At 50.3% G+C, this 25946-nt stretch overlaps 7 protein-coding genes across 7 annotated transcripts, besides 9 other annotated features; 4 read left to right on the top strand and 3 right to left on the bottom strand.

Annotated features, from left to right (window-relative positions):
* The first annotated feature begins 182 nt into the window (after positions 1–182).
* Positions 183–216: a tandem repeat.
* A 1736-nt stretch (positions 217–1952) lies between these two features.
* Positions 1953–2564, top strand: EKO05_0001229 (uncharacterized protein; the record flags this gene model as incomplete). The annotated part of the gene is made up of 1 exon (XM_038944930.1): positions 1953–2564. One exon carries the CDS (start codon positions 1953–1955, stop codon positions 2562–2564), a length of 612 nt encoding a protein of 203 aa, XP_038801987.1.
* A 2872-nt stretch (positions 2565–5436) lies between these two features.
* Positions 5437–5468: a tandem repeat.
* An 839-nt stretch (positions 5469–6307) lies between these two features.
* Positions 6308–6985, top strand: EKO05_0001230 (uncharacterized protein; the record flags this gene model as incomplete). Its single annotated transcript, XM_038944931.1, has 1 exon — positions 6308–6985. One exon carries the CDS (start codon positions 6308–6310, stop codon positions 6983–6985), a length of 678 nt encoding a protein of 225 aa, XP_038801988.1.
* A 2784-nt stretch (positions 6986–9769) lies between these two features.
* Positions 9770–9867: a mobile genetic element.
* Positions 9867–10162: a mobile genetic element.
* Positions 10117–10168: a tandem repeat.
* Position 10169: 1 nt separating this feature from the next.
* Positions 10170–10220: a tandem repeat.
* A 26-nt stretch (positions 10221–10246) lies between these two features.
* Positions 10247–10390: a dispersed repeat.
* A 677-nt stretch (positions 10391–11067) lies between these two features.
* On the top strand, positions 11068–12945 carry EKO05_0001231 (peptide transporter ptr2; the record flags this gene model as incomplete). The annotated part of the gene is made up of 4 exons (XM_038937491.1): positions 11068–11071; positions 11127–11424; positions 11474–12740; positions 12796–12945. 4 exons carry the CDS (start codon positions 11068–11070, stop codon positions 12943–12945), a joined length of 1719 nt encoding a protein of 572 aa, XP_038801989.1.
* Positions 12946–14035: 1090 nt separating this feature from the next.
* Positions 14036–14062: a tandem repeat.
* A 504-nt stretch (positions 14063–14566) lies between these two features.
* Positions 14567–15631, bottom strand: EKO05_0001232 (uncharacterized protein; the record flags this gene model as incomplete). The annotated part of the gene is made up of 1 exon (XM_038944932.1): positions 14567–15631. One exon carries the CDS (start codon positions 15629–15631, stop codon positions 14567–14569), a length of 1065 nt encoding a protein of 354 aa, XP_038801990.1.
* A 2250-nt stretch (positions 15632–17881) lies between these two features.
* EKO05_0001233 (Mannosyl-oligosaccharide 1,2-alpha-mannosidase) lies at positions 17882–19534 on the bottom strand (the record flags this gene model as incomplete). Its single annotated transcript, XM_038944933.2, has 1 exon — positions 17882–19534. The coding sequence occupies one exon, from the start codon at positions 19532–19534 to the stop codon at positions 17882–17884; it is 1653 nt and encodes a 550-aa protein (XP_038801991.2).
* A 2739-nt stretch (positions 19535–22273) lies between these two features.
* Positions 22274–22291: a tandem repeat.
* Positions 22292–22894: 603 nt separating this feature from the next.
* On the bottom strand, positions 22895–24557 carry EKO05_0001234 (uncharacterized protein; the record flags this gene model as incomplete). The annotated part of the gene is made up of 4 exons (XM_038937570.1): positions 22895–23876; positions 23935–24289; positions 24346–24425; positions 24478–24557. 4 exons carry the CDS (start codon positions 24555–24557, stop codon positions 22895–22897), a joined length of 1497 nt encoding a protein of 498 aa, XP_038801993.1.
* Positions 24558–24813: 256 nt separating this feature from the next.
* EKO05_0001235 (uncharacterized protein) lies at positions 24814–25588 on the top strand (the record flags this gene model as incomplete). Its single annotated transcript, XM_038937525.1, has 2 exons — positions 24814–25015; positions 25065–25588. The coding sequence occupies 2 exons, from the start codon at positions 24814–24816 to the stop codon at positions 25586–25588; spliced, it is 726 nt and encodes a 241-aa protein (XP_038801994.1).
* Between the last annotated feature and the right edge of the window lie 358 nt (positions 25589–25946).

Genomic DNA, 25946 nt, shown 5'->3' on the forward strand with positions numbered 1-25946 from the left:
CATTATAGGCTTGCACGGCGATACCCCCAATGTACATATACCAATACCAACTTCAACCAACTCCTCGTGCAAAGTTCCACTCACATTCCATGTTATACCGTCCTTGCCTGGCTCACGTTCACTCACCATTATAAACATAGCGACGAAGCTCGTCTCTTCCTAGCATCTCTGCATTTCTTCAACAAAATCAAACCCAAAATCAAACTCAATCTCAAAAATGCAACCAAAACATCAATACACACCAGTAGCTTTTTTCCACACTTCGTGAGTTCAAAATAGTGCCGAATCGACAACAATATGTGTGCAGCTGCCGAGCTATGACCAGCCCCATGCTTCTGTCTCTCTGCCGTCGCTGTCCTCGAAAATTCGCTGCTGCTGATACATGTGCTGCCTGTATTCAGACTCATCGGATATGCACACATATATTTGTGCATCATTTTAGTATGTGATCACTGTCAATTCGCTCACTCCTTCCTACATCGCCATCTCTACCTCTGCTTCTTCGTCTCTTACTCATAAACGTCCAAGGTTTCAGTCTATGTTCCGTCGGTCCTTTCCGAAGTGTAAACCAGAAAAAATGAGACAATTATTTGATCAAATTGCTCAAAATTGAGGATATCGATCGGGATGACTGTGCTCCGTCGAGTCTACAAAGTATCGGAGCGTGCAACGTGTGTGTCACCCTCTAGCATCTCTAAGCGCGACAGTTATCACACATAAGACACACACACAACTTGACTTTACTTTAGATTTCTACTCCTCTGAGCCAGGCATAATACGGCATACCATCGTTGCCGTAGAGTAGGAGTACAAGAAACTAGTTGTACGTTTTTTCCCTTCTTTTCAAATCCCTACTAAACCGGATACCTCCCAGCTATGCACAGCTCACTTCCGCCCTCAGCCTCAATCATATCCCTCTCTCTTGAACAAGATAAACCAACTTCTTACTCGCAGTCGCTACAAGCCAATAGTCTGATATGAAAATTGAAATCTCTGCAACCCGGTTGGTTGAATCCGGAAGGCTTAACCAGGGTCGGTATGCCGTTTTCGCCTCATCACGCTGACTTTATCACTTTTCTTCGAAATTTCAATTGAGACATGCTCTCATTGAACACTGGCTGACAAGAGGGGTGAAGTTCCAAAGAAACAGCAACGACGGTACAGCCCTGGGCTAGGGGCGTTACGAAAAATAGATCTATCAGCTTATCCTGAACACAGAAACGCATGTTATGTATCCAGGCGTGTGTCATCATGCAAGTACGTGAGATAACGCTAAGCGGCCATCATAGCAGGGAGGTATCAATTTCCAACTCACGACGTATTTCTGCATCACTCTTATTCGACAACAGAGCCCGTTCATCGCGTCACGTAAAGGTTGCAGAATCCAAGTAGGAGGAGTCAGATTTGCGGTGGGAGTTTGGCGGATGTACCAAACGCCAATGCTGGAGAACTTTTTCTGTCAACGTTACTCAGACTGAAATACCGGCAGGTCATGAATTATCGTCAGGTCTCGACTATTGGCGACAAAGAATGAGAATGCGTTTGGGTTACCCATTGGGGTTCACCAAACTCGGTAACAGTGTGCTAGAGAAGGCACCAGGAGTTTGCGCGTCGGAAGTTGTATTTTAGGTGGAAGCAGGCGCAGTCTGATCTTGGTGGTGCTGCCGTTCAAAGCGACTTGCTCTTTCTTCCAGCACCGTTGTGTGTCTCCTTCTGCCAACTGTGTGCGTTGTTTACTGTGAAAAGTGGAAGTGTCTAAGGAAATAGTTGAGAGAACTCTCTACCCGCACCGGCAATATCGATAGATCAGCCCATTCCAAGGTACCGCACCCAATATTACTCTTGGAGCTAGCCGGTTGTTTGCTGCCGCATTCTTAGTGCTACGTACACATTTGTTATATCCCTGTTGATTCTCACTTTACTGGAGAGCTGCCTACCTACATCTAAGCTCTATGGCTGGCAAGAATCGCAGAAGACGCAAGAAGAAGCTTACTTCACCCACACCTACACCGAACGCCGAGCCCACCTCCCCACCGCTCACGACTACTACTACCACCGCCAATCATGGAACACCTCAAGCACACATCGATGACGTTCTTAAAGCGGAGAATATAACAGAGAGCGTAGGCCTGATGCTGAAACTGCAGCAACAGAAGATTAAGTCCTTGGTTCGCATGAACAACTCCAGCCAAAGCCTCCGTAGCGAGATGGTGCAGCTCATGAAAGAGAACGCAGAGTGGAAACAGGAGAACGAACACTGGAAGCAAGAGATTGAGAACTGGAAGAAAGAGAGCATGGTCATCAAAACGACGATGGTATGGGCTCAAGCTGGAGGCTGCACGCACCTTGACGGCCGAATTCTCGAGGACCTGGAAGATCTGCGCTGGCATATAGTCCAGGGCAAAGAGGACGAATTACTGCAGGTAATGGAGCAGATAGATCATAACTTTCATGATCCAGAGCAACGGCAGACCATGCGGAACAAGTACTGCGAGGATAACAAGGTGGTATTGAAGGCTCTTGAGCGCATGAGGATCATCGCAGAGGCTACCACCAAGAAGTAGCAGGTAGAAATCTGGGTTGAGCAGAGCTTAGAGTAGATCTTACAGTTGAAGGTGTTCAAGAAGATGAGGAACGAAGGATTGAGCAGGAGCTGGATCGACGACAAAAGACGCCTGACATTGAACTAGAAATGCAGCACACAGTAAGGTCGCCGGATCTTAAAGTGCAGTGGATATTCTTCGCTTGTTGTATCTACGTTTATGCATATCTGAACTTGCTTGGCTGGATATCTGCCTTAGTGTAAGCATACCTGACGTGCGAGAAGCCACCGCATTTAGATATACTCTCACTGCGCAAGCATAGCATCGTATCGTTTGCCTGTATACTATGCTCATTCCAAGTCATTGCAACGTCCGAAGAATGGGCCTTTTGAAGGCAGCCTACGTTGAAGTGGGACGTTAGGAGAGGAGATTTCGTAATGTGCAGGCCAGTCCGCGTTTCCAATCAGGGCGTTGTATTACAAGAAGCAAGTCTCTCAGTTCGTATCATTGAGGGGTATGAGCATCACTGTACTTCCTGAAAGTAGTCCATGACTGTCTGTCTTCGATCTCCACTCTACCAAGATGTCAATGGCCGTGTGCTTTGCAATCGTGATCACGGGCTGGTCACTTGATATCACTGGTCTCAAACCTAAAGCCAATGAAGTCGCAGCAGGATTCAGCGTAGGTCGACTTTTAACACGCCGAAAACACTGATGTTGTGGACATGATGCAATTCTGCGTTCGAGCGGGGTAGATTATCCTTCAAGGGGGGTGCCTGAACGGAGTAGAAATACGAGCCGCTTGCACTGAGCATCTAGTGATCTTTTACAAGAAGAAGACCCTGGCTGCAGCAAATCGTTTTTCTACTCCGTTCAGGCACCCCCCTTGTTTACGTCAGTGAGTTGTTGGACAGAACTTCGGGAATCTGCCCGTATTCTGTTGGCGTCGGGGCATTGAAAACAAAGCGCAGCGGTGTACAGACTGCGACCCTGTCTGTTTAGGTAAGTTTTCCATTTCGACAGCTACAGAAGACATACAATAGATGACGTAGTCGGTGAGAGCCTCATCGTGCCTGAGCTATTCGTAACGCTCGGGAGAGTGACTGCCGTATGCGAATGGGATCAGCGCAAAGGATCAACAAGCTCGTGGGGACGTTTAAAGATTTGCGCTCAGCATCGTGAGTCGTGCCGAGAGGTGTTGAGTGGTGACCTGATAGATCGTGAGGTATAGTCCTTTTCAAGTGGAGCAGAAGCTTGTGGCTGACGTTTGTAGACCAGTAAAAACGCGCATGATGCTCGGAGTTGGCATTTACCAGTACTCAGTGTTATGGTGGAAGCGGTGTGAGCCTCAGATGCTCGGCGTTGTTGATCGAGTGGGAACAGCAAGGACTGGGCACCTTGTCAGAAAGCGCCGAACGGTTCTGAAGGTAACAGCGCTGCCCGAAGAGAGTCCGACCGTGAGGTCTGTTGAACTCGGAAACAATGTGCAGACGTCAGTGCCCCACCAGGATGGCATCGTGTAGGGCTGTGGTCGTGAGGCTGTAGGGAAATCCTGGTCATTGTTTTTGTAAGCTAGCGGAACATAAGCGAGCAGTTGGTGGCGATACGTCTTATTGGCCGATGTGGAGTAGCGGTGTACAGCGGTGAATGCTTCGAAGGACGGCGATACGAATAAGGACGTTCTGCTGATGCAGCCTCGGTTGGATTTGTTGTTTGATGGCTTGCTAAGTGTGCTACAAACCATTCTCATCAGTGGGCTTATCGGAGGGCGTAATGAAGATGCACCTGCAATCTTGCCCTCGAAGATTGCGGCGAAAAAGTAAAACGTGCGGGGACGAGCTGTTATAATTAGCACGAGATGTTTTTTGTTCGAGCAATAGCCCTCTGAATGAGACCAAGAAAATGGAAAAGAATTATAAACCGACCGTGCTCAACTCGCTACTGCTACGTTTGGACATTAGGATACAAGGCTTAGAAACCGAGGTCCAGATCTCAACACCCTATATCGGAGGCGAACAGGTAGTACAAGATGGTCACAGATCTTGTCGGGTGCTCCGAACAAGGGGTTTGCATCAGGCACGACGTGACACAAACTTGGAGCGAAGGTTCTGACCCAGGTGATGCGAGCCAGGATGAGACGCGCAAAACTACCAGCCCGCTCACTTTGTGAAGGTATCGAAGAGAACAGGGGGTTGTAAGCTGATTTTGGAGGCTGATGGCATCGGCAGTCATGTGTCGGCACAGACTACCGGATAGTGAATCATACTGTCAAGTTTCGGCTGCGCTAACACCCGATGCTCCTCGAACAGGTGGTCAGAAAGAGTCTCTCTGGGTTCTGAGTGGCTGAAATCTTTCGTGTCCGCACAAATTGGAGAAACTTGGCTGGCTGGTCAGTAAAGGGTGGCTGGCTATTGGTGAGCGACATCCGATCACATGGCAATCTGCCATGGCCAACGCCCTCACCAGTCACACAGTCGGTATAACTGTCACGAAGTTGTAGCTTGTAATGAGATGGATGCACGTCGTAGTGGTGTACTGCGACCGCGTCATTTGCAACTCCTGCCAGGTTTCTTATCTGTCCATGACTGTTTGAAAGCACGCTTCAATAATCAACATGTATTGGGCATCAGGCGGCAGACCTGTTCACGCAAGCAACTCGTCACCTCCTTGGCAGAACGCGCAGGTCAGTCGTAATGAAGGTGAAGAGTACCTTCAACGGTTCTGTCGGCTTGCCCACAGCCACAAGCAAGCTGCAAGTGAGCATTTTCGGGATGGAACGCGTCGACAAAGTGGGCTCAAGCGGGGAGGTGTGAGAGAATGAGGCTGGGATCGAGGGCTCTGGTTGTTCTGGTCAGATGTCGCGATGTCGGTGTGTGCCCCGCACTTAGCGCCGGCCCTTCTTTCCACTCCCTTCCCTTCACGTCCCCCACCTCTTTGCTACATCTCGGTTGCGCGACTCGCGCTGGCGCTTCAGCAGCAGAAGAACGGGCGCTTTTTGTGGGACTTTCGATCGACATGACCTGCAGCAACGCTCAGTTCTTCGTGCTGCATTGTCTGGTGGCCGACGCATTTGAGCATGCAGCCTGCAGGTGCCATGTCCCACTCGGTCATCTGCCACCCAATGCTAGCTCTTCGCACCACACCCCTTCGGCCAGAGTGCCCACTTGACCTGTCATTCCTTTCCCTGCGCCTTGAAATCCCTAGCCTTTTCGTCCATAGTGAACTAAGCTTTCCGTGCTGATCCGCTAATGTAGGACACCCTGGACATGGCTGCATGGGCGGCATCTTGGTTCTGTACTCCAGTGTCTATATAGTGCTGCATGAATCCCCCAGATCTGTTTTGGGCACCCGGGAAGCTCGAGGAGGATTTCTAGGAAATAACAACAACCAAGGGCTACTTGACACTCATCTCAACACTGTTGCCTCCGACTAGTCCTCCGTTAGGCAAACACCATCACCACCCACCTGTCTTACATCGCATACTGCGCCTTCCTGTGACTCGTACCCTCGAGCTACACATAAAAACTTCATACGACCCGCCTCCACAACAGGTGGAAGCAGATCTGGCACAATTACCACTTCTGTTCCCATCGAACAGTAGTTGCAGACACCCTGCTCTGTTCAGTATTGACCAGCTGCGGGCCGAGGAAAGGAAAGGGGATATCATCCACAGATTCTGTCGTAAAAGTCGAATCTAGTGCAGCACCATCGATCTCAGTCCTCCCCTCTTCGCCGTTCAAAGCATTAAAAGACACCATCTCAGCTATGCCATCCTATCTGCGAGCACCCCATAGGTCCTTCTCATTTCCCCCATGTATCGATAGCGTCGAGGCCGAACCTGCGTACGATGCTGGGTTACCAGATATTGACGAGGAGCCCTTCGCTCACTTCTTGACTCCGCTCAGCGAAGAAGACGATCCCTACGACCCCATGTCGCTGAGCGCAGGGATCATTGGTCAAGATGGCCCACGCACGAGCAGAGCATCAAAGTTCAAGTCCAACGTCTCGGGCAAGTGGGCACGATATGTCAAGCAAAACCATACACAGCTACACACACGGTACCATGTCCCAGCGATACCCGAAGAAGACGAAGAATCCTTTATGGGTCTCGACGACGACCGTCTGAAGTACACACCACAAACAGTCGCACATACGTCTCCACGGATCACCATCACAGAGCCAACACGTGGTCGCGCTCAAGAACTTGTGCAACGCAAGGAGCGTAACCGACGACAACGATCTTCGCGTACGCTCTCCGGTCATCGCCACTCCTGGCGCGAACCAAGTCCTGAGCTCTTTACTGTCGACGAGTCAGAGGAAGATGAAGTGGTAGTCCGGCGTGCAAAGACACGCAAGGCGAAGGATGGCGCAGAACGCCGTAGGTCATCGACCCGCTCGAAGTCAAGAGCGAGGACCGACACGGCAGAACGAGCAAAACTGTGAGAGAGCATATTTTTGTGGAGAGAAGATAGAACATTTGCATTGGGAGGCGTTTCTGGTTTGTTTTTTTCCAGGTTGACGCATTTGCAAGGCGTTTCATGGCTTTGGCGCATCACATATCCGGCATTGGGTGGCGTTTTCGTATTGTTTGAGCATTAAAGCATAGCCAAACCTGCATTGGGCGGCGTTGGGGCGTGAGCATTTACGAAGCGATCGCATCAGATCGAGCGATGAGATGAGGTTTGGGGACTGAATGAAAACCATCGTGATCAACAACTCACAATTTTTTCCGTTGCAGTGATCTTTCACGACGATGTTTGCACGAGTCAGTCTTGCACCGACCCCCACACTTGCACCCACTAGTCATGCATACCAGACTTGGCACAGGCTCGTGACCTCACCCCGCATCTCTCACATCGATTCCGCGCTACCTTTGCATACGCAGCATCGTACTCTTGCGCGCTTACCGCTGAAAATCTTCCACTATACGAACTAGGGATTCGCCATTGGGCAACACATACTCTGTACCAAGAGCTACTGCTTTAACAGCATGAACCTCTAGAGTCTTCCTTTCTCAAGTTACACACCCTGCTAAACCCAGCATAGCGCCGCCCATCAGCTGTCACTCCACAAAGTCCCTGTCTCAGCCATGAGAAGCAGGGGCAACCACCACGGCTCCTCCCGCCGAAGTTTGACACTTTGCAAGTTGATCCTGATGATCTTTACCCGTACAGCACATCTAAGAAAAATAGTGTGTGACAGTGTTTTGTGCGGGCTTATCATCGGCGCGACTTCGTCACGAGGGGGCGCAGGTGATGTGCGGTTTCAGCTGCGCAATAGGTAAGTCGGTTTGGTAGCTCTAGGGTATTTCGTGATGTAGAAGAACAGGTGTGTCTTGGCCGGCTTTACAAGTGCGGGGCTGTATGTATAAGGGAAGGCGGAGCGAGGTTCGATAGGAAAGCTTTATGGAAATCTTCAGTAGCGTGCGCGTGCACTGAATTTACATTTTACACAACGACATGTGCAGAACATTGCTGTGTGTGAATATCGTTGACATTCGTATCTCTAACAAGATCGTGATACGTCATTGATCCATTACGGAGAAGCGGATGCATTGGTATCATTGTCATCGCCGCCCGCGATAAGCCTCAATGTCGGTTGCTAAGTAATACTGAGTACGTCGAAACTATTTGTGAGGGTTGCGGCAATGGGTATAACTTCCAAACGCAGTGAGCGTTTGCTGATTGTAAACTATGGTTGGAAATGGAGGTGCGGTACGTCACTATTGTCAATCAGTTACACTTTTCCCCTGTGCCGGAGACGGCAGCTTCCCGCTATCAATGTGCTGTTAAGCTTATGACACCATCGTGCACAAGGGAACTGTAGGGCTGGCACTAGGCGCGAAGCTCTTGGGCACCTCATAAAGCTCAATACACAAAACAAGTCTTCTTGCTTAAGGCGCCCATCTTTTCCAAATCCTGTTGCACCTACAGTTGTCAACGTGGCCGCGGCGTGCGGCCCCATGTATATCGTAATCACTTACAAGCTGGGTGCTATCAGCAGGAATCATTTTGTCGATCGTTCAACTCTTAGTTTACAGTATTACAGTCCGTGCCGATGGTATCATTGTAAGGTGGCCCTCTACGTGATATAGTGAACGTTTCGTCGAGATGGCGGCTAAGGAACAATAAGTGAAATAATTGGTACAAGGGATTGCCTGCACGGAGTAGAAATACGAGTTGCTTACACTGAGCATCTACCATACCTAATAGTGATCTTTCACAACAAGAAAACCCCGACTGTGGCAAATCGTATTTGTACTCCGTTCAGGCACCTCCCTTGTAGAATGATGTCGGATACAAGCGAGCTAATACTATGTACAGGCGGTGGATGCAGCAGTGAAAGTGGGGGTTATCAGTACTGACATGTACCCTTGCTCGTACCCAGGACATTTCGAAAACAGGGGCCTTGCATCGATCCTACATTTGCGTCAAGCACATTGTCGCGCAACGCAAAGTTGCTGAAGCTATCCCAAGCTTCCAAAATGCTGGAGAGTGCGCCGTTTTCCAGCTCGGGTAGCTGGCATCCTATTTTCTTGTCCAGGCGAGGTCTCGTTTATGAGGACGACATGTCTCGTAGGAGCTATGGAAGTAGGAGATTGTGGATGACGTCGCCAGCAGCACTAAAAACCTACTAGTGAAGAACGTCTAGGCCTTCAAGTATGACCCCATTCTTACAACGACACAACGACGCTGATGCATATCAAACCACGGATCTCACACATTCAGGTTGTCGGACTCACTGCCACAGCTTCCCGCCAGCTGCGAATATGCAACACTAGCAGCAATGCAGCACCAGCCACGTTGGAATTTCGACAATGAAACACTTTCATTCACGGCAATTTAAACCCGTTCTCAAATCTGGGCGCATTGCTCGGATAATAGACTATCGAGAACCTCTCGTTGATGTAGCAGGGGCCGTTTTGCAGCTCCCGGAGTAGACTTCCGGCAGACCATCTCCTTCCAGCAACCATGAGGCGGCAGTGAGCATACTGGTCGAATACATGCATAGCATGTAGGATCCTTTGCATTGCAGTGTGTGCATAACCACTTTACGCCGTTAGGTTGCGATGACTATGAGATCACCAATGACACGCGTTGATCGAGAGCAGTACACCTATGCATCAGATCGGACGGCGTTTTGAAAATTCGGCCAAACTGCAAGCCTGTAGGGATTTGATTGCATATTGTGAGACTGACCCTTCACTTACCTAGCAATCGTCTACTATACTTGGTAGCTGGCATAAGTAGTGTAGGTAGAGACGCTTAACAGGGGTACTCAGCTGTAATTTTTAGGTAAATTAAATTAATTACTTAGTATTTTGTAGCTTATCTGACGCGTACGTTGTGAAGATCGGACATAGGTCTCTAGATAGTTAATCTGGGCATCTGTGAGAGTGTGTGGGCAACTAGGTCGCCTCCTTAGAGTAACCTGTTTACTAGTAAGGGCATAGCTAACTTGTCTCTCTGTAATGTTTAGGAGGTTAGCAATAAACTAATAAGTATAGCCAGCCAGCCAGAGAGTCTAGACCTAGAGATTCTTATCTTGTAAGAGGTATTAGTAATAGGCAGGAGTAGATGGCTGAGTAGATAGACGAGATGGCTGAGATAGATAGCTAGCAGATAGTTAAGATGGCTAAGATAGCTGAGATGGCTAAGATAGCTGAGATGGCTAAGATATAAGGATAAGGGTGTAGGGCAACAGCACGTAGATGCTTCTAGAGACAAGAGACATTGTATTATATACAAAAATGGGGAGGATTTATATAATTTAGTTAATAGAGCCATTCCGCGACCTCCGGCTTATCCCGGACCCACCTACACTACTTTTGCCAGCTACCAAGTAGTAGTTGCGAATCTAATCCAATGCGCTGAACATCGGTTTCTAACAACCTGGACGAAGCTGGGCATATTGGACATTCTCTCAGTGAACTGGTTTGTAAGCCATTCTCGCGCCTAATCGATGATATGCATGCTCTTGAGACATCAAGACGAAGGTTTGTTGCAGACCTTCCCAAGGCCTACACACGCAAGCATTTTATCGTTGAGACACTTTTCCCCACTGAAGTCAGTTGCCAGACCAGTTGCCGACTATCGCAATTGTGGAGCCCGATGGTGAATTTGGGACGCGCCTTTCCTTTCTTGGCAATCATCCCATCTTGCACCGCAGCATGATAACCATGGTGCCTTGGATCCGAGACATTTCAATCGTGGACAAGATTGAACAGGGGCAGTCCATTAATCTTGACTCCAGTTCTTCGCAGAAGGGCCGTGTGCCGAACGAAACAGATACCTAAGGGCCCAATGTGGAAATCTCCGTCTGTAGTAGCATCCATCGCGTGCTGAACGAATGCGCGCCACCAGATTACGAATAATTGCCATCGATGGTGTTTCAAATATTGAGTGCACCTCGGAAGCCAAGCACAAAGTATAAGTTGACGGCGCCCAGGAAGTCTTGTACCAATGCTTGTCGAACGCCTGTAGCTTATTCTCTCGCGACCCAAGCTGTTAGCACGAGTCAAAACCATGGGTAAGTACCAGTCGATCTCTCCAAGACATGAATTCATCTCGTTGACAATACATAGCTGCCAACCACGACATTCATGAGAAGGACCTAGAGTCAGCATCTGCGGCCTCACACTCTTTGTCAACTACCGAAGACCATATTGCACCTACGATCGAAGAACATGCAACCCTGAGAAAGGCTGCTGGTGGCATCCCTCCGGTTGCATATCTTATCTGTGTGGTTGAGCTTGCCGAACGTGCATCATACTATGGCGCAAAAGGTGTCTTCAACAATTTCATGCAATTTCCTCTCCCTAAGGGTGGCAACGGAACGGGTGCTGTACCCAAGAGCAACCCGAACGGCCATGCTGGTGCATTGTAAGTCATGATTGTAGACTTTGGTTCGTGCACAGCTGACATGTCATAGGAATAAAGGTCTCCAATTCGCATCAGCTATGAGCATCCTTTTCACCTTCCTGGCCTTCACTATTCCAATCTTCGGTGCCTGGTTGGCCGATGCTAAGATCGGGCGCTTCAAGGGCATCGTTTTGGGCGTACTTATTGGTGGTGTGGCACATGTCATCATGATTGGTGGAGCCGCGCCTGCTTTGCTAAAAGCTGGCAAAGGCGTCGCACCCTTTATGATCAGCTTCATCCTGCTCGCCGTTGGTGCTGGTATATTCAAGCCACTCGTCGCACCTACCTTGCTCGACCAGTATGAGCATCAGAAGCCGTACGTGAGGACTTTGAAGAGTGGTGAACGGGTCATCATCGACCCAGAGACCACCATCCAACGCATTCTGCTTATCTTCTACGGATTCATCAACGTTGGAGCCTTTTTCGCCATTGCTACAACTTACGCGGAGAAGTACCTGGGTTTCTGGATCGCTTTCCTCCTCCCTGGAATTGTTTATTTTTTACTGCCACTCCTTTTGTTCTTCATGAACAAGCACCTAGTCAAGAAGCCCGCACTGGGATCTGAGCTTGTGCAGTTCTTTAAGATCATGGGTGCTGCAATTAAGGGCAACAAGGGAAAGCTTTGGGGCAAGGGTTATTGGGATGCCGCCCGGCCTTCAACTCTTGCAGCCAAGGGACGTACCGTTACCTGGACAGACAAGTCTGTCGACGACGTTTACCGTACACTCGAAGCTTGCCAAATCTTCTTGTACTTCCCTCTGTGGAACTTGAACGACGGTGGCATCGGCGCTGTTCAATCGAGTCAGGGCGCTGCCATGACAACCAGAGGTGTACCGAACGACTTGCTCAGCCATTTCAACCCACTGACAATCATTGTCTTCTCGCCGATCCTCAGTCATGGACTCTATCCTTTGCTCAGACGCTATAATATCAAATTCGGGCGCATCAACCGCATCACGACGGGCTTCATCATCGCGGCTATTTCAGGTGCCATTGGTGCTATTGTTCAGTGGCGTGTTTACAAGACATCGCCCTGCGGCTACTACGCGTCTGATTGTGATGGAGTTTCATCACTCACAATCTGGTGGCAGCTGCCTAATGTCATGTTGGGAGCCATCTCCGAAGTTTTTGTCAACGTCACTGGTTATGAGCTGGCTTACGCTCGTGCTCCTCCCAGCATGAGATCGATTGTCATGGCTTTGTTTTTATTCAACACTGCGCTCTCGCAGGCACTTGCTGAACTCTTGATTCCCGTGATCTCGGATCCTCATCTCATCGTAAGTCAACCCGCCTTCAAATTCCATATCGCGCCAATGCTAATCTAATGAACAGTGGGTCTGGGCAGGTCCGGCCATCGCTCTTGTTGCGCAGACTGTCATTTTCGTCTGGAGGCACCAGGGCATCAACGATGATGAGTTTATGGTGTACGAGGATGAGACTCCAGTGGAGATCGTCCAGGCTGTCGACACGGAGAAAAAATAAGGACATGACCGTAGAAACTGGAAACAGTGAGAGCCAAGTTCTGGTGGGATGGTCATCTGCTCTCGTAAATATGCAGAATGTTGGTGCCTACACACAATACCATTGTATCTTCATATGAAATCAAAGGTGTCGTTTCATGAAAGCTTGTCATGCCCGCAGAGATGCGCTTTGCCTGCTCCCAAAGCACTGTGGCGAATGTGACATACTACGAGCAGCACGAGCATGCAGCAGCATATTCTCCGCCTAGAAGACCAATTTCTCATCTCTCATCAACCCGACAGTTTTTCTCGTGTTTCATAAAGCCAAGACGCGGCGCCTCTAACTCCTTACAGCCACAAGTCTGCCTATGGGCTTCAAACAGCAATCCAGCCAGAGTCCCATCTAGTCAATAAACCCTGTAGTCTTTTATACAGTTCAAAGTGAGCAATACTTGAATGAAGTGGCTCCCAATGCCTCCAAGTTCAAAGAGAGCGCATATTTTTATTTGAGCTCTTCTGTGACAGAAACGAGTCTCTACATAGTCCCGGCTTATTAGTGACCATCGGTAATACGTCTGAAAACTGTGAGCCTGAGCTAAACGTTCGCAGCATTTTCACGAGAACTTCCTCGAGGCGGTCACTTCAGACTCCACCCTGGTTTTCAGCGCGTGAAAACATTCGACTGGCAATGTCCAACCGTCGTCATGACAGAGCAACCGAAGGCCGACCATTGAGGCAGTAGGGACGACCTTATAGCAATTTATTTTGGCTATGCTCTCACACAGCAACGCAGTAACAAGCAAGATTCAAACTGAAAGAGCACGGGGCTAGGAGCAAGCTTGACGAATTTGCTGAAGGCAACGGTGCTTTCAAGGAGCTTCTCCTACGTCTGCTCAAAACTGTGTCAGAATGCGATATTTTAACTATGAACTGCGAGACGGTCTAAATCAAATCGATGCTCTCTGGGAGAGGCGATTTGACATCAACGAGAGACTAGCTGAACCCTGCCTGTTTAGAGCTGTTTGCTAACGACTCTCGGACCAGTGCAGTAGGGTCGACAAGGAATTGCGGAGCTTGAGAAGTCGCAATGCAGCTCTATAAAGAAAGAAAAAAAGGAAGGAAGGAAGGAAGGAAGGAAGCGATGGTCAACGCAACACATGGTAAGGAAAAATCCACACCATCATCACGATTCCTTCCAGTTAGAGCCGGAATCTGAGATTACAGAAAATATGCAACAATATCTGACCGCGAGCTGCACAATGTGGTACTTGCTCACCTTGGGGCTTAAGAATACATCGACAGATTCTTGACCGATGATACATCCATAAGATGTGGGATGCATGAGAGGATACAACCGTGGAGTGGCTCAATCGGCATTGACGGCAGTCAACTCAACTATGACGGTGAACAGATCGACTTCGGCAGTTCATAGTACACGCTGAGAAAGGGTCCTCACAGAGATGAACATGATGAGCAAACGTCGAGTCATAATTCATTCCATCGTGCTATATAAATCTTCATGTCGTGAGCTTTCCTAGCTTTCCATACCTTGATGCAAGATGACAGTCCTAATGACTCATTGAAACCCAAACGCCGTCGCAATGCAATAAAACAAAACCTCATGGCGAATCGTCAAAACGTGTTCACACGCCAAAAGCAACAGCGACTACAACCGCCACGACGACCGCCAATAAACTGCCCTGCGCCTTCGCCACACCACCCTCGCTCTCTTGCGTTAATGGCGCTGTACTTAGACTCCTCCTGCCAGTGGCCCCTGTAACACCGTTTGCAGCATCTACGCTCGCGATCGCAGGCCCAACGTTGAAGAAGTCGACCATCACGGCCCACGGCGCCTTGCCGTACACACTAGTACAGTTGCTTATACTCGAACCGAGACTACCATATCCGGTCTGGGCGTTTGTGGTGCTTGCGTACGTCTCGTTAGGACTCTGGATACCGAAAAGCTGCGTCTCGTACAGAAAGTGGTTCATCACAAAGAGACGACCTGAAGAAGCGACGGTGGATGTGGTGAGTCCGGTCGGGCGGCTAGGTGTGCAGGAGTAGTTGCTTGGGTTCACGTTCTCGTAACTGTTCTCGAAGGTGTAGGTGAATTGGTCCATAAGGAAGGGATACTGTGGCGATGCTTCACTGAGCGAGGCAACAAAGGTCATCAAGCGCGTACCATTGCCGATCAGGTTATCAAGTGTAGGCCATGTTGTGGGGATGCTGGTAGAGGCCGGTGTGTAAGCGTATTCTGAGATGCCAGAGGAGTTGAATTGTGAGCCTAGGTCGGAGGCAGTCGCGGAGTCGGAGTTAACGATGAGGACCGTGACGACATCATTCTGGTTCTTGTCCATCCATGTTTTGATTGTTGAGAGCCAGGATTCGAGAGTACCGGCGTCGAGGAGATCGCAGGAGCTGTGGCAGAGATGCCATTCATTTGCACCGGTTCCGTTGTTGTTCTTGTGCACTTGCGCGGAGAGAAATCGCACGCCGGCATCCAGTTGGGTTGTTGTGTCGTAGTAATGGTTACCTGAAGTGGAGAAGGATGTGTTCTTGTTACGCAGGAAGGGCGAATCGTGCGCTCCGAGTTGTGTGATGTTGTTGTAAGCTCTCGAGCACAATGATGGCGAGTTGTTGCATGCTGTTTGTGCGGTGGCAGTCGAGTAGAGGAGGGCGGACGCCGCCACTATACTTCTGAAGAACATATTGTGTGGAAACAAGGTGGACGTTCTGGGATTTGAACGATTTTGAGCAGCAGTAATATTGCTTGACGGAGATTGGAGAGCAAAGAATTCGTCAGCTACAAATGGAGTCCGAAAGCGACAGTGATTGTGTTTGTTCGTTAATCACAAACCTCACAAAGAGCGAAATAAATCAAAAGCGTCAATGGCCAGGGCAGGCGCTATGTTATAACAAGCAGCGTCTCAGTGCACATACCGGTGGCACTATCGTCAGCATGGCTGTGGCATGCGTACCGCAGTCAAATAGTGGAGCCAGTCGTCTTGCACACCACACATGCACAGCCCCAGAGCCGCGAAGAAGTTTCAGGCGGCGTCGTCAGCATGCCGGCCGAGCACGCCGCGACGCGTCCGAAACGTGGGACATTATGCGATTTTCGAAATTCGCTGGCTGGTTGACAGCACTCAAACGGCCCAGCAACGGCGCCTTGTCATCCGGAAGGTTGGAGTGTGGATGCAGTGTGGTTGGCGTGATGACTGAAGTGATGTCAATCGGTGGAGTTTGTGTGGACCCTGAGGCGGGTGTCTGTTTTTAGAGTGGCTGAATCCGCGTGGATTTGGCGCCGATCAGTACCACAACGCTACGGAGGCGTTGGAGGCGTCATCTTGCCTCTGCTCATCAAACATAGGAACTGTCATAAAGAGAAGCCTCACCTGCTTGAAAACGTGCCACCGGTTCGTTGTGTGAGGGATTTCTCGCCGCGTTGGTCCACCTAGATCGACTTTTTATCGATCGTCGTGACCCCAGCCTCCACTTCTCTAGGCTACACGTCAGCACTTCTGTTCGACGGTCATTCTGGTTTTCACGCCGCATATGCTTGTAAAAGTAGGCGTTTGCTTGCATATCGCTTGTGGTCTTCGTTATTCGGTTCATGTTATTGCCCAACAAGTCGAGCGATGAGGATTAATTGGAGAAGCTGTTCAGCTGACATCCAAACAACGCCCAATCTCCGCGAGAATGCAGCTACGTAAATCAAAGCTCGCCTCTAGCATTTGAAAATCAGTTCCCGCCCAGGTACGATAGTGTCACTCTCATGTCGTGCCTGCTTACCCCAGTTACAGTTCAGCCTTCAATCAGTCTGCACCTGGTCAGGAGACGTGGAGCAGAGCAGCGAGATTTCAACCTGCCGCAATATTACCAAATCGTCCCGATATCCACGTTCAAAGCAATGGATCTACTTAGAGTATTTTAACGCGCCTCTTCTACAACAATTTTGCCTTCACGTTGTCGACGCGAACTAGTCGCCACCGCAGTCCCTCGTCCTATTTTAGTACAGCCTTACCTACCTTTGCGGTCTTCTGCAGGTCACTCGCATGGTACCCTTCCAGCTCGATCGCTTGCGGTTTATCCTGTAGATAAAAAAGCGACAGATCAGATGACTCCCAGACCTAGTTCGGTTGGTGCCATGGGCTATTGAGACCGTTATTTCAATTTGCCAAAGAACTGTGTGAACTAGCAGGGTGGTAGAGGAATAAGTCATGACCAGTCGAAATGTGTACATAAGGTCATCTGTCATGCGGATCTATTGGCAGTAGTCGGCGAGGCGGACCAGTTTCTTGCGTTGTCTGTGAAGCTTTCACATACGGAATCCGCGCGATGTCCCTTCCGGTCTGCGTTGAAAAGGTAATGATGCTCGTTCTGTACCCTCAGCAGTATTGACAGGGAAAGGGGCCGAATCTGTAGAATCTGGCCCCACCGCCTTCTTCTGACGTTTGGAAGTATTTTGAGTATCCTCTACAAGAACATGGTCCTAACGAACATGGTCCGTGCGAATAGCAGAAGGACCAGCAGTCTGCATGTTTGCTGCGTTAGCAACAATCGAGGATATGTAAGGTCCTGAATGGTGTCGTGCCATGTAGGATGTGGAAAGGCTCATTACAAAGGGCATCTTCAGCTTACTAGTACCAAGCACGTCTGAGCCTTCATGAGTATCTAAGCCAAGCGGGTAAATACAAGGACATGTGCAAGCAGTTATACAAATGGATTCTTGTTACCGGTCAGACGCAGAATATGACCACCCGTGTATCACTCCAGCCTCAAAGTTTGTCCCTGCCACCCATGCACGCCACACCTCCTTCACCATACTGTCTTGTCGTACTTCGAAGATATCTTTCCATGATGGTATTAGAGCTTTTGCACCAAACCCTGTTAGTATACGGTTATTTATACTATTGAGCACACGATATCGACTCAAATATAATACAGTGACACAAAAACTATCTATCAAGGGGTATCCGAAACGGATGCGCTTCCGTGTTGAATACAAAGTCATCCAAACTGACTAGACTCGGGTCGCTGAAAATTAGGTAAAAGTACTTGAGCGTCTCCGCCATCCAGAAGCTCTCCATGCTGTCTTCTTTCTCTGGCGGATTCTTCATGACATCTCGGATCGCGGCGTTAGCAAACTCTGTCTGAGTGCTGTTCTCAATCGCCTGGAACATGTCCCATGCTATGTCTTGATAGCGGCGCTCGCCTGTAATACGGTACATGTAGAAGACGGACTCAATTGTCTCCGGTCGGAGAATGTATCGGCCATCTGGGACGCTGCTGAAGGGATCTGATTCCGATTTTGAGCTGGGTTTCGAGACGTACTCGCATTCGGACAATGTCGGACAGGCCTCTAGTGTATAAAGCTCCGGCATGATGCCGTTGGGTGCATTTTTGTATGCCCAAGCGCAACCGTCGGTAAGTCTGCGACCAGTCTCGAGATGGGTGTGGTTTTCGAATATTTGCCCACCAAGAGCTAGCATTCCTCCTGCAAAACAGATCAAATGCTGTCCGATGTTATCTTTCTTCCCATCGTTGTTGCCAGTCGCAACCAGTATATCAGCCTTGTCTTCCACCATTGGCCGAAACAGCGTGTGTTCAATTGCCGTCGCCATCGAATATTCGTACATTTTACGATACTGTGCTCCCACAGTACCTTTTCCGCTTAGCAGTTGATACATCTTGGGGAGATACTCGTACGTTGAATCAGCCATGGCGCCCAAGGTGAACCCCGAACTCCCCGTCAGGTCAGGCTTCGACATATCCACCACAACCGGCCACATGCCTGGAAGCTTTGTTTTTCCCTGCTGGCTGTCCAATACGTCGGTTACCCTTGATATAGCATCAAAGTAACGCATATCTCCAGTAAGCTGCGAGAGGCGGCTGAACTCCAAGCCTGCTGAGGAATGCTCCGCTATCAGTCCTGATTGCATCGGTAGCTGCTCTTCTCCAGCGGCAGCTTTTACTGTATTCCATCTAGAGACTGGCATTCTGTTCGATGTGTCGAATGAGGCATACGCCATATCAGCGACCTCAAGAGCCTTCCTGAGCAGACGCGAGTCGTGGCAACCGGAAATGTCGTATGCACCTATGAAGCCACCTAGGTACCGTATGATGATCTCAAACATGTTCACATCGCCGGAACCGCTTGGACTAAAGTCAATTTGTAGGGCAGCGTCAACTGCTTCTGCGAACTCGGCCTCCATGCCCATGATCCAGAGAGTGTCTAGGCTGTCAACTAGTGTTGCCCCCCATCCTCCAAAAGTGGTTCTGGCGCTCCCTGAAATAGGAGTGAGCTCGTCTTGAGTCCATGCTCTGTCTCTGTACGACTGCCAGCCTCTTTTGAAGACCCTTTTCACTGCGGTCTGGCGCCTCACAATCTCAGCCTTGGCTTCCGATGTTGGAGACTCAAAGGTATGCTGGATAGGCTTTTTGGGTACGGACTCTTCTGAGGGCAACTGAACATATTTGTCGACCGGATGGTGCACAGGAATAGCTCTCCAGTCGAAACGGTCCTGAGTGTCGGGTTGTAAAGCTGTACTAGGCGGAACCGTTGGGCAAGCATGTGAACTTGCGATGTTGGACTCGGAGCACGCCGCCATCCCAGGGCGTGTTTCTGTTGCTGAAGAGCAACTCTCATGATTGAGTGTAGGGTGTGTTGAATTCCGAGTTGGGAGCGCGAATTGAGTGGACAATGTGGTTACGATGATGACAAAGATGCCGACTGTTGCAAGAACAAACGCATACCGCCATCTCTTGATAAACATGGTTGTGGTAGAAATGTCAGGTGCAGTCATCTGCGACTGTAAAGATTTGAGGTTTGGAGATGCTTGGAGGACTGAACAGCGACGCCTCTCACTTGGCGCGTCTAACTTTAGCCGCCAGGTACAGCTGTCGGACTCAGTGGTACGGTGGAAGGTCACAGCCGGCGCACGCGCCTCCTAATGTAATGCAGCGAAGATAGCACATAAAGACCCCTGCTGTTGTTGGTGTGTGGGACATCGTTGTGGAGAATCGGGCCAATCACGCGATGGTATGTATACGGCGTAGTCGACATGAGACGGGTGAACTACAATCCCACCGAAGGCCTCATCCAGTAAGATAGCCTCGAGCGTGTACCACTTCTACGATGAAACCTGTTGAGTAAAGGGCAATCTCTCGTCCCTGGGTCGACTTGCTACGTCGAAAGTCACCGATTCAATAGGTATTTTTTTAATCTAGTCATAATTGACAGTGTTCTCTGAAGTTAGAACTGATTCCTGGTCATGAACCTCAACAGAGGAATAGCACCACCTCTCACATTTTCTTACGTAGAATCACTCAATGATGTCGTTTGATTGACTGCTTGCTTTTTTCCACTGCTGCCCTGGCTATGCATAAGCGCTCACGAGATCCTGGTAGAAAGCGCTGCACGGGATAGCGGAGCGCCATGCATGCATGCATCGACTCGGCCAATGAAGGCAACGCCTAGGGCCGTACTCTTACACCGAAGGATGAGAACATAGCGTGTACTACATATCCGCGCGAGGCGCTAATCTCAAATAAACCTAGCTTGAAGCAAAATGCTCTTGTAGGATCTAGACTATGACAGGAACGGCCACTTCAAACTCCTCACAATAAGCCCCAGTAGAGATTGGTCAGAGTTTGAAAGACCTAAGCCGCCTGACATTAGTAGAGCTAGAAACCCTTCACTGCCATGGGAGCCTTTTGTGTATAGCAAGGTCGCGGTCTTTCAATCACACTCATTGCGCTGTCGTTACGATACAGTCTTGGTACTGGCTCGTTAATCACGATGCGCTTAATTCTTATATTCTTCTTATCAATTGCATATTCACCCTTTCTGGCACTGTGTCAGTCTGTACAGGAAGATTGGACTGCACCTACACTTCCGGACCGGACCTCTAGCGCGCAAGTAGGCACCTCGTACACAATCAGCTGGAATTCAAACTTGAAGAGCTGGTTTCCCACATACTGTGCTGCGTGTGACGCTGCAAAAGTCGACCTCTGGGTCACCAGTTTTAGCAGCTATGAATACACTTACAAGATTGCATGTGAGTGCAGTGCGTTCGTCGAGTATGGATACGACAAGGCAAGGAAATCTGACATGACTTGTAGCTGGCATCAATGTAGTTGCAACATCCTCGTATCGATGGAATGTCGATATAGATACATCTGCACTACTAGCAAGCCCTGATTGGGTATTTCGTTTTGTCCCTTCTGGAGCGGCAGCCAACAACAGACAGCAAATCTCGTCGGCTGGCTTCAACATCACTGCTCCAGCAGAGGCATCTCGATTTGCCAGCGCAACCTCTACAAAAGCGAGTAGGTTTTCTGGGCCATTAATGAGAGGGCGGACCTTGTACTAAGAGGCTTGTAGGTATCACCTCTCCAGCGAGAGATACATCCGGATCCGTCGAAGCACCTACATCGTCTGCTGTGGCTACTTCTCAATCGAACAGTAGGACTCTAAGCCGCCATGTGCGGGTGTCGTGCTAATATCATTGTCCAGCAATAGCAACAAATCCAACGACCATGCCACCAGCAATAACAAATTCAACCCCTGCACCATCCTCAGCACCGCAAAGCAAAGCATGGATAGCCGGTGTGATCATCGGACCCATCGTCGGTATCGCTCTAGGCGCCAGTCTCCTCTGGCTCTTGATACGGCGGAAACGAAAACAGCGAGCTGAACATCATTACCAGGGGAACCTGGGATACGAACCCGAGTACCACCCAGCAGCTTTCCCCAGGAATACAAACGCAACGGACAAGAACACTGTGCTAGTTGGTCACGCACCCATGTCGCCGCACGTCTCAGAGCTGCCGCCCGATTCTCAGCCGCGGCATTTACAAGCAGGATATCAAGCAGAACTGCCAGCGCCACTGCAATAATAGTAGACAGAGCCTCAATAATAGGCGCAGTACCGTAATGAGCTGTTTGGTAGGTCTATTTCTCAAGTCTGTATATTTCGGAGTAATTATCCTTAGATAGGATAGGCGGATAGACAGGAATTCTTCGTAGTCTACACGTAACATCTGTATATCTACTATCCTGTCATTGTTTGATTACTTGAAACTCTGATCCGGCATCTTGTCTGTATCCGCCCGTACTTCTGCTCTCTCTATCAATTGCACCACCTCCCCACCTATCCACTTGCAACAGCAGTTACTTGCTGCTCCTGCTAAAGTAAAAATCTTAGGTTAAACAAGTTCTCCCACACCCTTTTCTGAAAAGAGCAGAGCTTTAGCAGAGAGGGAGAGTTAGTAAAGAAAAGGCCTGAGAATAGGTGTGAGAAAGAAAGAATCATAACCCTACCATCAAAAAGGAATTTCACTCTTGGAAAAAAAAAAAAAAAAAACTGGAATCTGCTTATCAAAACTCCAATATTAGGTATAAAGCCAGACCTATCAGTAGTGAGCAGCTGTGCTTATTCGATTACAAGAGCTTACTCTCTGAACCAACCTCGATGAACGATACCCTCATTGATGTACAACACCCCTACTAACTACAATACATCTTACGCCTGCACGTAGACGTGCCAGTATTGCGAACTACTCGTCTACTTGCTACGATTCACATCACGTCTCCCACCGCGTAGTCATCAACATTAATACTCCGGATCCCAAAGATGTACAAAACCCATCCAAGTCTCACCTAAATATTTGTAAATGTTCTTAAATCTCCTGTGTGCAGTAATGGTGGCAAGTGGTAAAGCAAGAACTCATTAATTGTTGCCGTACAGAAACAAAAATAACACCTCCAAGTACCGCACCCAAGTACAAGACTAGCTACTATCTACCCACTTCGGTCATGTTCTTCGGTGTACGGTGATTGGATGGATTCTAAAGTGTGAAGCGTGAAGGATCTAGATAGGTTCAAGCAGAAGACGCCCGCTAATCCAAAGTACAATGCAGCAAAGAGAAGAAGAAAACGAACTCAGGTTTAAGCAGCACCGTACCGTCTAATGCCCGCTCGCGCCAAAAACAAGATTGATACCCAAACAAGTGATCATGACCAAGAGTCCATACACAGCTAGACCCAGCGCTGCATTGCGAAGGAGTCCGCGTCTCCAGTCGCGGTTCTCGTTGCCCTCTCTACTCGCGCCTCCTTCTACGCCAGACACGAATTCATTCTCGTCGTCCTCGTCCTTGACTAGGCGCTGGTGATGCGGCGAGTCTGGGTCGGAGATCTTGTAGTAGAACAGGCCGGGTAAGATGAAAGAAATGGTCGTTGAGCCGGTGCTGCCGACGTAGGCTAGCACGAGGGAGAGTGAAGAGACGGTCATGGCGGTGACGAAAGACAGGACGATGAGGATAGTCGTCACGATGGCAAATCGCATGTCGCTCATCTCGACCTTGGGTTTTGCGGCTTCATTGCCGACGAGCGAGTGGCGTGTAGGACTGCCTTCGCGGCTCGAGGGCGAGCGGCGGCGTGGGCGCCATTTTGCACATGCGTCAAGACTGGCGCGGCAGGGATGGATCTGCAGCGGATAGGAAAACATGACTAAAATGACAATGGCGAAACGACCGATGGTGGCTGCAGCGGCGGTGGGGTACATGCTCACAATGTTGCCTTTGATGTTGTCGCCGTAAGACAGGTAGCCCGTGATGCCGGTGAGGATGTAGAGAGCACAGGCGCCGCCGATGGATGCGCCGATAACGGTGGTGGTGCGGAAGTGCGAGTTGTTGGCGATCTCGTTGAGGATGGAGAACATGTTCTGGTGGCATGTGTACGCGAAGACAATGACGGGGAAGGCAGCAAGGGCACTGACAGGACCAGCCCATTCAAAGACTCGGACGGTGCCGCGCGAGGCAAGCGTGTCACCTTTGAGGTAGTGGGCCACAACCAGGATGACGAGGTAGGCGATGGAGAAGAGAGCGATGATGGAGGTGTATTTGAGCGAATCGAGACGGCGCAGGAAGGAGAGAGGGATGACAATGAGCCTGGACGTGTCAGTGTGCGAGAGAGGGAGGGAGGGAGAGAAGGGTAGGGTGGGCGTACATGAACGCTGTGATCCAGAACTGCCTGTCGACGAGGAAAGTGACATCCTTAGCGCTGGGCACGAAGCCCACGACTACGCCGGGCATGAGGTCGCCGATGATGATCAGATAGCTCACTGCCACGCCAAAGCACTTGATAGCGATGGCGGCGTCGAAGAGAATCGAGGCATTTGGGTAGGTCAGCTGAGACAACGCCGCAAAGGAGACGTGACCGCGGTCGATGTATCGTGCGCAGCGGGTCTGGAGGTAGAGACCGAAAGCTGCGGTGAAGCCAGCCCAGGCTATGACGAAGATACCGAGGAAGATGCCCATCTTGGAGAGGGCCGAGGGCATGGCGAGGAGGCCCGCGCCAAGGACTAAGCATGGTCAATGTCGTGTATCTTGGTCTTGTCACAGTGTTGGACGCTCGTACTGGTGTTGGCCAGATTGATAACGCTGGATATCCACGACGCCTGGCCCCGGTGGCCGACATCCTTCTTCCCACGCCCGCGCCTGCAGTCGTCAGTACCTGCATACACATGTCTCCCGGCCATGGCGCGCCTACCGTCGCCCTCGCAGCGACCCCGTGCTCGCGGACATGGGATCGTCGTGTGGCTCGGATGCGATCGCGGAGTAGTTAGCCATGCTCTCCGTCAGTATTGCGCGCGTCGTCGCACAGTCATGCGGTAGGGAGTAGAGGTGCCACGGAGAAGGGAAGTGAGGCGCAGATAAGCGAGTGTAATGCGAGGTGCGGACAGGCAACAAGCAACGGCCATGTCGAAATCCCCGGCCTCGCTGACGTTGAACTTCCCGGTCGCAATCCGAGCCAAGTGGGCCCACGCGCCAAGGGGCACGCGATCGCGTTCACATGCCGAACTAAGACAACACACCCACGGACACCATGGACGAGTACGACGAGGCGGTGCTGTTCACGTACGGCCTGCTGGAATCGCGGCTGGAGCGCTTGGGCTACCTGCTGAGCGGGCCCAAGAAGCCGGCCGAGGAGAAGCAGCAGACGATCCCGGACCGCATCCACCGCATCGAGCAGTCGCTGCAGCAGCTGGCGGGGCACACGGCGTTGCTGGACCATGTGAACGAGCTGTGTATGGGCTGTCATGGGCACAAGAAAGAAAGCAGCGCTGATGACGGCAGTGACCAAGCACAAAGACGTCCTCACACCTCCACGCCCCACCGCAGAAGACACCGTCCCTCTCTCGACTTCCCAAAAGTCTCTCCTTGTGGTTGAGCGCGCGACCTCCTTCGCGACTATCGCCTCTCAGCTCAAAGCCCTCGATGACCAGCAAATACCCACCACAGACGGCTTTGTCAAGCTTGCCAAGCTGCGTCCGCGCATCGCCGAAGCAGAGCAGCGGCATCTGCAGCAGGCGCTGAAGATTGCTGAGCTACGGAGACGAAGCGGGCTGCTGGTGCAGAGAGATAAGCAGGTGCATTGGGTGGCAGCAGGTAAATCCTGGGCAGGACATCAGGAGAGGCTCGTCAAGAGCTACAAGGCGCTGCAGAGGGAGGAGTTTCGCAGGAGGTCTGAGAAGGAGGGGAGTGAGGGCAGCGAAGGGAGTGAGGGGAGAGAGGGCAGTGAAGGGAGTGAGGGCAAAGAGGAAGGGAGTGAGGGGAGTGAGGGGAGTGAGGGGAGTGGTGAGAAAGTGAGCGAGCTGTGAGACGGCACAGTGCCTCCTCATACGACGAGTGCAATACCATGATACCCAGAGAATAGAAAGTTGGACTTCTCCACCATGCAGAGACGCAGAAGACAACCTTTCCAGGTCTTGCAACGACTAGCTGGTGGTCAAAACACCAACGACCATGGTCAAGTGCTGCCAGACGAGGACATGTCAAGCAGCCCTTGATCTCGGCCCACTTGCACCCAACACCACGGCATGATGACATAGATGCACCTATGACGTCTCCCACACGCCCAAACATGCCCACGGTTGGCTGCTGGCTGCTGCCCGTGGCATTGGGAAACACTGCGTCATGCCTCGACGGAACGACATGGACAGGTCAAACAGAATCTAT

This window comes from Ascochyta rabiei, chromosome 2 (genome assembly GCF_004011695.2).
Source record: "Ascochyta rabiei chromosome 2, complete sequence".
Taxonomy (NCBI): Eukaryota; Fungi; Ascomycota; class Dothideomycetes; order Pleosporales; family Didymellaceae; genus Ascochyta; species Ascochyta rabiei.